The sequence below is a fragment of the Crocodylus porosus genome, unplaced genomic scaffold (assembly GCF_001723895.1).
Source record: "Crocodylus porosus isolate Cpor-Errol unplaced genomic scaffold, CroPor_comp1, whole genome shotgun sequence".
Taxonomy (NCBI): Eukaryota; Metazoa; Chordata; order Crocodylia; family Crocodylidae; genus Crocodylus; species Crocodylus porosus.
Window position 1 is genome coordinate 62,411,280 of NW_017728886.1, and position 12,646 is coordinate 62,423,925.

At 42.5% G+C, this 12,646-nt stretch overlaps 1 protein-coding gene across 3 annotated transcripts in view; it reads right to left on the reverse strand.

Annotated features, from left to right (window-relative positions):
- COLQ (collagen like tail subunit of asymmetric acetylcholinesterase) overlaps positions 1-11,702 on the reverse strand; it is an 82,673-nt gene extending 70,971 nt beyond the window's left edge. Inside the window, exon 1 of one of the 3 annotated variants that reach the window (XR_002101197.1) lies at positions 11,500-11,702. Coding sequence is in view for 2 of the 3 variants with exons in the window: in XM_019535458.1 (XP_019391003.1) it covers positions 11,500-11,605 (106 nt within the window). In the remaining variant the exon portion in view is untranslated. The remainder of the gene's footprint in view (positions 1-11,499) is intronic. The other 2 variants (XM_019535458.1, XM_019535451.1) reach the window with 2 other exon arrangements.
- Positions 11,703-12,646: the final 944 nt, after the last annotated feature.

Genomic DNA, 12,646 nt, shown 5'->3' on the forward strand with positions numbered 1-12,646 from the left:
GCCTGGAATAGGCTTCCCAGAGAGATCGTGCTCTCACCTTCCCTGGAAATCTTCAAGAGGAGACTGGACAGGCACCTGGCTGGGGTCTTATGACCCCTGCCACCCCCAGTGCTCATTCCTGCCCATGGCAGGGGATCAGACTAGATGATCTGTCTAGGTCCCTTCCGACTCATTGATTCTATGATTCTATTTCCCCAAGCATCATCCCCCATGACCTGCTTGGCAGCATGGCAGATGATCCTAGAAGGATATGGAAACAGTAGTTTTACTTCCCTCAAAAAAAGGACTGTGAAGTTGGTCTCCTACTTGCTTCTGGTTTGTCTTCTCCTCCACAAAGACCAGGATTAAAGCTCTCCCCATTTTTCTCCTGCCTGAAGAGGAAGGGGCATGAGGGAGAGAAGTAAAGTATCTCAGGTAACCAGAGATGTTGCCAGGGGGCACTGATGTATCTATAGATAATGTGTGTCCACTGTCTGTGCATGTATGGAGGACAGGCTGGGGCCAGAGGGAGTAAAAGTGCAGGAGGAAAGGATGTGGACACACTACTAAAGAGGACCGCTGCATTCAACTGCTGATCGGTCTCAAGGAAAGGTGCGTTGAAATGCACAAACGGTGGTGAGGCATTTTGGACTCCCTGCTGAATTCAATCAATGATGAAATTGCCATCTGTATCCTCACGATGCCCAAAGCAGTCTAGGCTCTCACCATTCATTCTGTGGCACTGTTCCAAAAGGAAATGACAGCCTTCTCTGTCTCATACCTTTTGATTCTGCTTCCCATTTTCCAAGGTCAGGGCCTATTTCTTTTGGGGTGCATCTGTCAGAAACTGTACCTGGAAACAGCCAGACACACAGACATCCCGCTCAATTAAACCAAAGGAGTTCCATATTTGCCACTTTACCCAAAAAAAGGAGAGAAAATCCAAAGATGAGACTATTGATCACAGAATGTCAAATTCAGGAATGACCAGTATGAGATGCAAAGTTACAAGTAGGATTACATGAATGCAAATGAGTACATAATGGTGCTGAGGGGTGAGGAAAAGGTACAAGACAGTGACCTAGCTTAACTGTCTTGCATCCTCCTATTAGTTGCTTTTCTTGCCTCTTAACATGATGATCGTGTCAATTTAGTCTTCCTAAGACTAATAGGTCAAAATTAGAGGAGATGTATGAGATGGTGCACTGGGACAGGGTTTGGAATTGCATGACATACATGATGAAGAAACCACACCAGCTTAGACTCTACCTGTGAGTTTGGCCCATTCAGACTACATGAATATAACAGCATGCATTGCTATCACTGCCCTTCAAAGCTATGTCAGGTGTTTACCATTAACAGGTTTATTTTCTCTGTTTGCTGCTGTAATGTCAGATGTACATGCTTTGTTTCTTGTATACTCAATTCTTTCTGTTGTTCTATTCAGAGTGTTGTGTGTTTGCGCATGCCGAGAGTCAGTAGCTGGTGTTTTTGTGAAGGTTATATTTGTCCTCCCCTAAGAGTTGTACAGAAAGGTGCAGGCAACCGCATCTTGTTCACAACTGCCTGAAAGGATCAAATGAAGCCATGCTAAAAACATTCATGAAAAAGGATGCATCTCCCTATCAGAAAGCTAAAGCCAAAGGCAGAGACAAAAAGGCTATTCTAAGATATTCTGATAACATGAAATTTCTGGAGCTTTATGATTCTTATCAAAGACTTATACTCTACCACAACTACTTATAATGGGTACCTAGGGAAGAAAAGGAAGAAGACTGTGTATGTGATGGAACTGAAACTGCTTGTGTTATACTCAAGCTTGATGTAAGGGTAGACATCACCAAATGAAGGGGATCAGTTGTGCTGGATGTATCCCAGCAAAGCTGATCTGCTTCACTGGATAAAACACATGTCACCTATTGTCCTGCCTGTTGATCCTTTTCCAGAGGATGTTCCCTAGGGAATCTCCAGGATGCATCTCTGTAAGTGGGGAAAGCCAGCTGCAGTGAGGTCCCAGCCCCAGGGCCACACTGGAGTGTCAACAGGAGCCCAGAAAATCCCAAACAGGAAAACCCAGGCAGGCACTGTCAAGGCCCAATGCTGCTGCCCCTGAAATAGAAATGGGAATTGCCAGGGCCTGCAGGATTAGACCCCTGAAGCCCCAGAAGTACCTACCTGAGGTAGCTGGAGTGTGCAGGCAGTTCTGGGCTAACCTCGCTCCCCTGCCATTAACCTAACAGAGGTCTGTCTTAATAAAGTGGCACAAATTGATACCACTTATGTCATGGCCACAAACTTTGGACATTTGTTGTGTGACAAGAGGTATGGATATCTGTTTTCTTGGTCTTTGTGCTACTGTAACATTTATGGCAGCATCACCATTTTTTATGGTAATGTCTTTCCATCTTAAGTGGAGAGAGACACTGACATGCAAACTAGGCTTCTGCAAATAGTACAAAAGTTGGTCCCATAGGATTTTCTTTGCATTAACTGGGGTGACAGTGCATGGATGACTGGTGCCTCCTGAGTTTGGGGGTCAACTTGCAGAAGCTGGCATTGGCGGTGGGGACGGGGCTGGTGAGCACCCACAGAAGTTGTTGGTGGCAGTGGTGGTGGGGACAGCTCTGTCAGGGGGGGTATGTGCCCCCCATGCCTACCCAACCAGTTGCCTATGTGGCAGTGGCTTCTGATTTTGCATCCCCCTCTAATAGGGCACTTGGGGCTGGTAAGCCGGTCATCTCCCCGACCCCCTCCTATATACCACTGGTTTCCTTGCTAGCAGGACTTCATTATATACCAAATCCATTTGTTTAACTTGGGACACATCTTTAAAATAAATTTCCACAGACCAAATTTATAGGATGTCCTTCCTGCTGTTTTTTTCATGTAGATATTAGCCAAAATTAATTTGAAACTGAATACTAATTTATCTACTTCTTGGCTAATTAGATTTTGTGCTCTAATTGTAGAGTTCCAATTCTCAGATCCAAATTTCCTCATTTTTGGACAGGTGCCTTGAAACCAACTGGGTCATTCAGTTTTGGGTTGCCTATTCCCTGGGCCTTCAAGTGTATTTGATTCCTGCCCATTGTTCTTGGGCATTTACCAGGAAATCACATTACACACTTATTAGTCCACCTCTCACTATTGTTCAACTGTCCAAACATAAAATAAAGCTGGGTGTCTGATTCTTGTTCCTTCCAATTTTGGTCCTCCTGCATGGTGTCCTCCCATCCCTTAAACTGAGAGGACTTCACTCAATGCTTTTTTTGATTCTATGCCCTGGCCAGCTTTATATTTATAACATTCCTCTGTTTTATGGCAATGTATTTATTATACCAGCATTTAACTGAATTGTTGCCCTTATTGCCAGTAGTCCTTGTTTTACAAACTGAATGTGTCATCACTTCTTCCCATCAGTCACCAACCAGATTAGACTCTCCTTTTACCTCAAGAGCATTAGACTACCGTCAGGGCTCATGGGCTCCATTTGCCATCTTCTGCAGGAGCTACTGATTCTGCTGGGCTGCTGCAGGTTCTGTGACAAGCTTCACCATGGGCGACTGGTAGGGGGGCATGGGGAGGTATGTGCCCCCCCTGACAGGGCCATCCCCACCACTGACACCAACGCTGGTGTCTGCAGATGCTCACCGGCTCTGTCCTCGCCACTGGTAGCATCAGCAGCATCTGTGGGAGCTTGCCAGCTCTACCTGCACCGGTGGCAGCTGCAAGAGCTCACCAGCTGTGCCCCCACTGCTGCCAGCAGCATCTGTGGGAGCTTGCCTTTGCACCCCCACCACTGCCAGCAGCTTTTGTGGGAGCTCACCGGCTCCGTCCAGACTCAGAAGGAACCAGTCGCCCATGAGCTCCACAGCTTCTTGGAATGATTCTGGCCTCCTTTGCCTGGATTCTGATCTGCAAGTCTAACATCAGATCCAGGCAAGCATCCATTGACCTTTTGTCCTGGAAGTCCAAACTGGCAGCTTGTTAGACACCAGACATGGAGTCTCTTCAGGTCCTCTCCCACTTCTGGCATAGTCTCTTGCTATCCATTATGTGCTTTTAACACAAGTGCTATTCAACCAGAGCAGTTAGCCAAAATGCGGCTAACTGCTCAGTAGACTGTTTCTATCGACAGAGGAAATCAGCGATTGAGTCCCTTATTTCTTTGATGCAAAAATGTTTATTTACAAAGAACTGCATGAACCAGAATGCAGAAGGAATTTAAGAGCAGGGGATTGCTTCTTTGCTGATAGCCTTTTTCCATTTAGCTCTCCACTCAAAAGTTGTTAATTTCTTAGTATCACGCTAGTAATAGTTGGGGGGGGTTGGGAGGGTTTTTTCCCCATCTCTTGGTACCTGTTAGTTTTGCCTTGTCAACCTCTAATTGTTAGTGGAGTCCAAAGTGCATAGCAAAGAATTGTAGCAGTGATCTGGATAATTCTCTCTCTCTATTACAGGTAAATTCTGCAGCACCAGCAGAGCTTTTTATATTCATTTTCAATTTTCATTTGGGATGTGATGTTGAAATGAGCCAGGTAAATCACCCAGGGACTCATTAAGATAGCAGAGTTTTGCATTGCTTGAATTATAGTAATCCAGCCTCTCCTAAATAAGCCTCTGTGAGTTACAAATAGGGTAGAAAACTAGTATAAATGTACGGTTTTGCTTAAGTCCTTTTGGCTGGCCTGGGCCAATCTTGTATTTAGGGGTCTGACTTCCATTGTGGTCTTCTCAAGATGATATCCAAATCCTTCAGTCTTGCTGAAACTCATATCTATAAGCAAGGTCTAAGTGGATCAAAGTTGTGCTGATTTCCTATATTTCAGAAACGACCTTCTAGTGCATAAATCAAGTTGCGAGTCATCTCATAGCTCCATCTTGCCATCCCAGACTTGAAACTGCAATTCCTTTCCTGCATGTATGCTTTGCAGGTTTCATTTCAACCTGAAAGTCATCCCCAGCTACTACTTTAATACCTTTTATGGTTTTGATTTTCTGGCCATGTTTTATTTCTATGATCACTTCTTTCGTTTGTTTCATGTTAGATGAAAAGAAATATGAGATCACAATTTCTCTCCTTGGAAACCAAAATCCATTTCTGACACTAGAATTACATCCTTTAACCCAGGAAGTCATGGCATTGTTGTTTGTTTTTTCCACTAATGGAGTTGGGTATTTCCTTGAAGTAATTTTTTTCTTTACAAAGACTGCTTCCTGTTGTGTCCAGGGAAAGAGGTCTTTGTACACAAGCGCAGTAGGATACTGTTTCTTTGCACACAGCTCCAGGCCTCTTGCTAGCCAGCACTCCATCCAAAAGTACTGTCTCTTATTTTTTCTCTATGATCATGCTAGAAGTATATCTACTGCTGTCGTTAGGGCTTCCTTCTGCATCTGTGGTGTTTCTGCTGCTCTTTGCTCTCTCATGTGCACGCACAACTCTCAGAAGCAATACTCAGTGTCCTGCATTTCTCTCTAACCCCAGCCATGCCTCTTTGCCACATAGCTCAGATTCTCAACTCTCTGTACATGCAGCCTGTGTTTTGGGTGCTGGCTCCTGTTATTTTAGCTTTCTAGCTCATAAAAGAATTGAATTCTTTTTTAGATTTATCCTCAGTAAGAGGCAGCTTTTTCGTCAGCTTCAATGACACTTCACTCAAGCGCCAATATCTTACTATGTTCCCTCTCACATGCACAGTCTGAAAGTATTAATTTATTACCTCCATAACTGCAACAAATCAAAACCAATGTTAGCATTAATGCCAGCAGCACTGCATTTCACAATCTGTTTGTATTCCTTTGAATTAGATTACTCTATCATTTGTTTCAGAGGACTGCGCATCCATATACACCACCAAACTAAATTCAGTCAAGCTACAAATTTGTGTTGAGCATAAAAGGTTTGTTTTATATTAACCACTTAGTTACTGTTTTTCTCCTCCTGCCTCTTCTTCTGTTGCAAACAACTCAGATAGACTGTAACAGATTGAAATACGTTTGACACTATAACCTCCTACTTGAAATCTCCGGGTTTGTCTTGTGAACCATGGGTAGCTGCTTGTATATTGCACTGCACCCTTTGACAGCCTGGAAAGGCTCTCATGCCATCCCATAATGTCATGGCACCCAAGCTGAGAATCATTGCTCTTCTACATAGCAGACACACTCATGTATCATGTTGATGGGCATTGCTCAAGGACCCAAGTAAAAAAGAACTTGGAAAAAATGGCAGTAGAACAACTCAACAAAATATATTAGGTTATTAGAAAAATATTAGATAGAGGTTCCCCAAGAAACACTATTAAATAGTGCTACTGCCTGCAGCAGGGTTTTAGTTACATACCCCCTGTGGTTTTGCTTCCACATAGCTACATTGCCATGTGGAACAACAGACACATGCTAGAACATGTTGTAATATTATTCCCTGAACAACCTCCTCTAAAAATGATGCTTCAGCACTAGGAAAATGGACTGGCTGATGCTAACTTGGTATTTCTAGTACTTCCAGGAATGACGGGCTATCACACAAAGTCACTGGGAATAAATGCATAGATGGGTAGAAAGGAGAGAGGGTTTTACTTTTAACCCACATATTCCTTTTGTAAATTAACTGATCTAAATTGTCATTCCTTCTTCAAATACTTTGCATAATTAAAAAGGGTTTCTCCCTCTCCAGGTTGTTTATCTCTGTTTCCTAGTTACTTTCTTGTGACCTGAAAACCTATTTATTTGTAACCTGTTGCCATGGAAAGACATGAGGGTAGAAATAAATGTACCCTGTGGTCACACACTTTCAAACATATCTGGAAAACTGCCAGATGTATTTTTATAACTATAGGAAGAAGTCATCGCTCAAGAATGATCTTGCTATGAAATGTAATTAGTTTTATACTTTGCAAGTGTAGTGTTGAAACCTGTTCCTTCAAACAAGCAGTCATCCCCTATTGCCACATACAATTAGTTAGCTTAGGAGCCAGGCATAGAGTGATAGAACACAACAGGCATTTGCAGGACCATTAAAATGCGGGTAAATTTATACTGTGGTTTGTTGATTTCCTTTTCCTCCCCTGCTAAGAGATTTCTATTGTAAAATAGAGCGTGTGGCTTTCTCCATGGGAAATTGTATCAAATGCAGATATAGTCAAAGCATAGCATCTTGTTCATTATTTTATCTATCACTGATAAAATTTCCCTACTCCAGGACTAGCTTGTGAATCCATTGTACCTTTTGGTGAACAGGCATATATGGTATGTACGGGGATTAGGTAGGGGTTATATATCATGGTAAAAATGGCCACCCAATCTAACTTAGCTCACCTGGGAACAGACCTTACACTCAAATCTCTAGTTAGATCTATTCAAGAGTGAACAGTACAGAAGTTTCAGAAAGGTTAGACTGGTCTAAAAATGGCTAACCCGATCTAAGTTAACCCTACTTCTGAAGTAGTTTATCTTAGATCAGGTTGGCCATTTTTATACTGATTTAACTTTCTTGAACTTTTATATAGTTCCCAGCGCAGCCCCCGAGCTGGGAAAGCCCAGCCACTGGCCCTACCCAGAGATCTGACCTTTCTCTGCCTGCCCCTCCAGCACCAGGCTATTTTTAGCCCCCTGTCCCCTTGTTCCCACTTCCTGGACCAGACAGTGCTCCCCTTAACCCCCATCCTACAAGCCATTCCTGGTGCTGATTTCATCACCATTTGCTGATGCTTGGAACCAAAGAAGTAAGTAGCAGTGGGGGGGAGGGGCAGGCGGGATGAGGAGGTAGGTTCACTGGGAGCAGGGGTTGGGAGGCTACAAATAGCCCCTGGTTCCCCCCCAAACCTCCCTGAATATCCCATAAGCCACCCTGATCCCAACAAACCTCCTGGAACCCACCAACCCCCAACGGACCCTGCCTGTTCCCCTAATCCCCCTGTGGATTGTTTGCCCTCAATCCCCCTAAGAATGCCACCTGCCCCCCCAACTCCCCTAATCCCTCCTGCAGACCCCCCTTGCCCCCCCAATTTCCCCATGGACCCTGTCTGCCCCCCGATCCCCCCACAGTCTCCTTGATCCCCCCTACCTACTTGCAACTCCAACTCCTCCTACTAGCTCCCCCAGTGCCAACTTACCTTGGATTGGGTGGCTATTTTTAACTCACTCTAACCTTCCCCTAACCTCCTTGACTGTCTGTGCCCAGCCATAGCTGCTCACCAATATGAATAAGGGGTCTGCAAGCTATGAACTAATTATCTCTCTGTTTTGTACAATTACAATTGCATCACGCACTAGAAGTTACTTTTTCCAGCATATTAAATGGGTGTTGCAATGTTGCCTTAGCAGGATTCGGGTCTGTTTCTTCTGACGAATATTAAGTATTTTTGTAGTTTCAGTGCCATGTTTTTCCATTCAGTTGCAAGGTGAATGACAGCGCTGATTATAAAAAATAGCATTAAAATATTAGGATTTACACAAACAATTGTGGAATTGATTTAAGGAAGGTTTGGGTTTTAACAAGTTGTTGTAGTTACTTTTAAGAAGTTTGTAATAGTTTTGTTTAGTTTTTTGCTTAAGGTTCATATATAATATTTCAGTGAAAGATTGCTCTGGAGTATTCCATTTGAAAATGCATGACAAGAGAATTAGCTTTGCAACTTCTCTGAGGGAGGGCCTATCTTTTCACTATGTTTGTATGCAGTATGTAGCACTGAGCCCTGAAATCTGATTGGAACCTTAATTAACAACCTTAAAAACAGGAATACCCCAGTCTGTTTCACCCTGATTAGAACTTAACTGTGATGTTTAAATCCAAGTTTGGATCTCACACATTCTGAGACTTCTGTGCAATGGCAAGAGACACACTACCCAGGATAGCCCCTGCTCTGAGACTCATGGAAAAGTCAGAGGGGATGCACCATGAAAAACAATTTGCTGCTGCTAGTCTGTCACTATCTAGGAAAAACAAGTGAATGTTGCCAATGTTTAGCCAGTGGTAGGGATGTAAGTCACAGACTAGCATCCTCTTATGGCAGGATGCTGGGACAGGAACATTAGAGCCTGTCACTCTCAAGAGCTCTGCTTTCTACTTGTGCAGGGAGCTTCCTGCCCTCTCCCCACCTCTGAGAAGCCATGCACTCCAGGCACTAGGCTGATACCTGTATTTGTGGCAATACTGAAGTGTAAGAGGTAACAAGCAATGTTCACACTGAGTGTTCTTGAAAATACCAAATTTTTCACCTCAGCATTCTTGCTGCCCTAGATTTTCAGGCCCAGTGGTTTCAGTCTCTTCATCCTGGTACAAATGCGTCCTCTAGCGCTCGGGAGGAAATACTGAGTTTTTCCTTTTCTAGGCCTCCCACATCATTTTTTCCCCAACAAGGATGATCCCCTCTGCCACAAGCGGGGTTGATTTTATTTTGTTAGTAGTAGTAGAAGTTACATGTTCTAGCTGAAGAAATGCTTTTATGAGAAAGGCAGGATGGTGCATCTTGTAACTTGACGTTCTCATAGATTTCATTTGAATTTATTGAAAGGTTTCATGAAACTAAAGACACTTCCAAAGTCTAATAACCTGCAAGCCAAAGATACAATGTGATTTGGATATAAAGAGGGAACTACGAAATCCAACCCAAAACAGTTCAGCCTTAACATTTCCCTAATAGAAAAGTCATATGTAATTGAGTAGAGAAGCGATTCTCAACCAAGATGCTATGATTCACAAGATAAACCCAGAGATTTCAAATAGAAATCCATAGTGTCAAAAGCATTTCTGACCTGTTATGGTCTTTCTGAGTTCTTTGCAACAGATGAATTGTTATACTGTATTTCTGGAGTCAAAAAAGAATGAGGCTGAGAAGCTCTGTAACGTGGACAAAAGCAATTCTGTAAATTTAGGAATTCTGCTCTGGAATATGATGTAAACTTATTCGCCTCACTAAAATTAGCAAAAGAAATACTAGCATTTACAGCATATAATTCTCTCTTTATAGAAGCCTATGAAACATTAAGCTTCTACAGACATGTTTTCTTAACAGCAATGGCAAACAATTACAGGATCCTATCTGCTCCATCCCTATTAAATGCCATAGGACTTTCCAAAGTGCTGCCTGAATTACTCTTATTGCAAGCAGAATTTTAATACATGAGTTATAATATATTTTTATGAATGAAGAGTTCAAAACATTGAGGATGTGCAGCATGTGGAAGCGATATTGCTGCATTTAAATCTAAGACAAAAAAAAAATAAAAATAGTTGAAAATGGAAACATGAGTTTCAGTCTGATCACTAGAGACATTTGATCAAATCTTACCTCCTCCCACCCCTGGCTAGCAGTTTCAGATAAGGAAAGATTTCCATGTGGAATATACAGGAAGATCAAGACGTAAGTGCATCAGCAAGCACTTAAATAAGAACAACTAGCTACTCACTTTTGTGAACATTGAATCTGGCTGAAAATGCCTATAAAATTTTAAAAAGCCAAAAGAAATCACTTGAGATGCTAATACTGCTTGATCACAAAGTCTATCATCATATGCCTGCTCCCTCTTTGTTCTTGGACATTTCCTCTTAAATATGTTGAATATAATCCATTTGCTCTTTGGTTTCAGCACTGAGAGAGAGAGAGAGAGAGAGAGAGAGAGAGAGAGAGAGAGAGAGCAGCTTTAACAGTACTTTTTTCTTCTGTTTAAAATGGGCACCTTTCCGATCACACGCTGATCTCAAGCTGCCAAAGTGGGATTGGTCTGGAATACCCTGAAATTCAGGGGTGATTGGATCTAGGGTTTTGGTAGGAAGTACCAATTTGCCATAAAGAGATGAAAGCTGAAGATCTGTGATCTTCAACTTTCTTCTTACTTTCCACTTGGCATTGCTGAAGGAAAGCCTAGCTGATTCAACTGTAAATCCTATTAAAAGGGATTTCCAGTGCCTTGGATCAGCTGACAATTAATTTGTTTTCCCTTTTGCCTATCAGGGATTTTCCATGCAGTGAGCTCTCATTCGCTATGTAAGTCCTCTGGGTATTTGTTAGTGTCATAGTCAGAGCCAGATGATGTTTACTCTGCTAACTTCCAGGTTGGAGTCCAACCACATTGGACGAGGTCAAGAATATATTTATAGAAGTAGATATACATTGGGACTTGTTCTCTTTCCCCTGCTCTAATCTACCTAAGCTCCTCCAAAATAGAAAGAAACATGCAGACGTGCAACTAATATACTCATTGGGCCAGATCCTTGGCTAATGTAAAACTGCAACGTACTATAGAGATAAATAGGGACATATCAATTTGCAACAGCTGAGGAACTGGATGGGTACTGGTAACAGGGAAAGAAAGAGGGTTGCTGGAATTAGAAATAACAAAACCCTACACTACAGCAACACAGGTTTACAGTGAAAAATCCTCAGCTACTTCCTCTAATAACTGCTAGGTTTGCAGTCAAATACTTTTCCACCCACCTTCACAATCATTAGAAATCAAAGGAAAGATCCAGCCTAATAGAAGTAACAAATGAGAGCTAAAGCAATGTTATAAATTTACCTGCTGAAACTGAGAAGACACTGTCAACAAACGAAGTCTGAGAGAGAACAAAGCAGAAGAAAAGCTGAAGATAAAATCCCGAAGTAATTAGGCTGAGGACGACCATGCTGGCTGCACTCCGTAAAATTCCAAGTTAGAAACACAGGTCTGCTTTGGGGAGCTCTTCTTCTCCACTGTCTTCTCTGTCTATGCCTGTCTTGCTTGCTCTCTCTTTCCCTTTTCTCTCTTTCTCTCCCTCTCCCTCTCTGTATGTGTGTGTGTGTGTGTGTGTGTGTGTGTGTATACACGTCTCACTCACTCTCTTCCTCCGTGCCTTTAGGAAGAAAGAATGCCAACCATTTCCCATTAAATCTTCTCCTTACACTAGACAGGGTTATATTTAACTTCAACCCTGGATCAGATGCCCCCATCATGAATATGAACTATTAAAACCATAGCACTGGTAATTCTGTTAACAGAAACCACAAGGCAATTTGGATAAACAACAGAGGAGGACGACGACGAAGGGAGAAATAAACTGGACTCTAAACAGCATCCCTTTGTACTGCCAATCAGAGACTGACATCAAGACAGATAAAATCCCTGATAGATCATCTTCTACATGGCTTGAACTAGAGATCTAGACAAGAGGACCTAATATCTCCGTATAATCAATACTGCTCTGCATTTTTTTTATGCATGCATTCTAGTCGCACGCTATTCAGCAATTTATTATTATTTATTATCTAAATTAAGACTACAGTATCACTTGTTGTGCTGGGCATTGTATAAACAGTGAAAAAGATTAGCCTTCCCCAAAGAGCTTGCTGACAAGATACAACAGGTGGATGAAACAATACATGGGTAGCTGTGAAGCAACACGGAAGTGCAATCAGCTCTGGGGGCGATAAGAGGCAAACAAACACTGCCCAGCAGCATGGGAAGAGAAATCGGGTGGGCAGGGAAATGGGAATAGACATCTGCAGTTATAAAAAGGGACGTGGTTCTTTACTTTCCACACATGAACTTGATGCTTACTCCTAGTAACTAGTTTTGCAGTTATGTTCATCTTTACAGATAACCAGTGTGGGGAGTAACAGATTGGCTGGACACTTTCACTGTTTCCTACAAAAAAGGCAAACTTTGCATGTGAAAAGCTGCAGCAAGG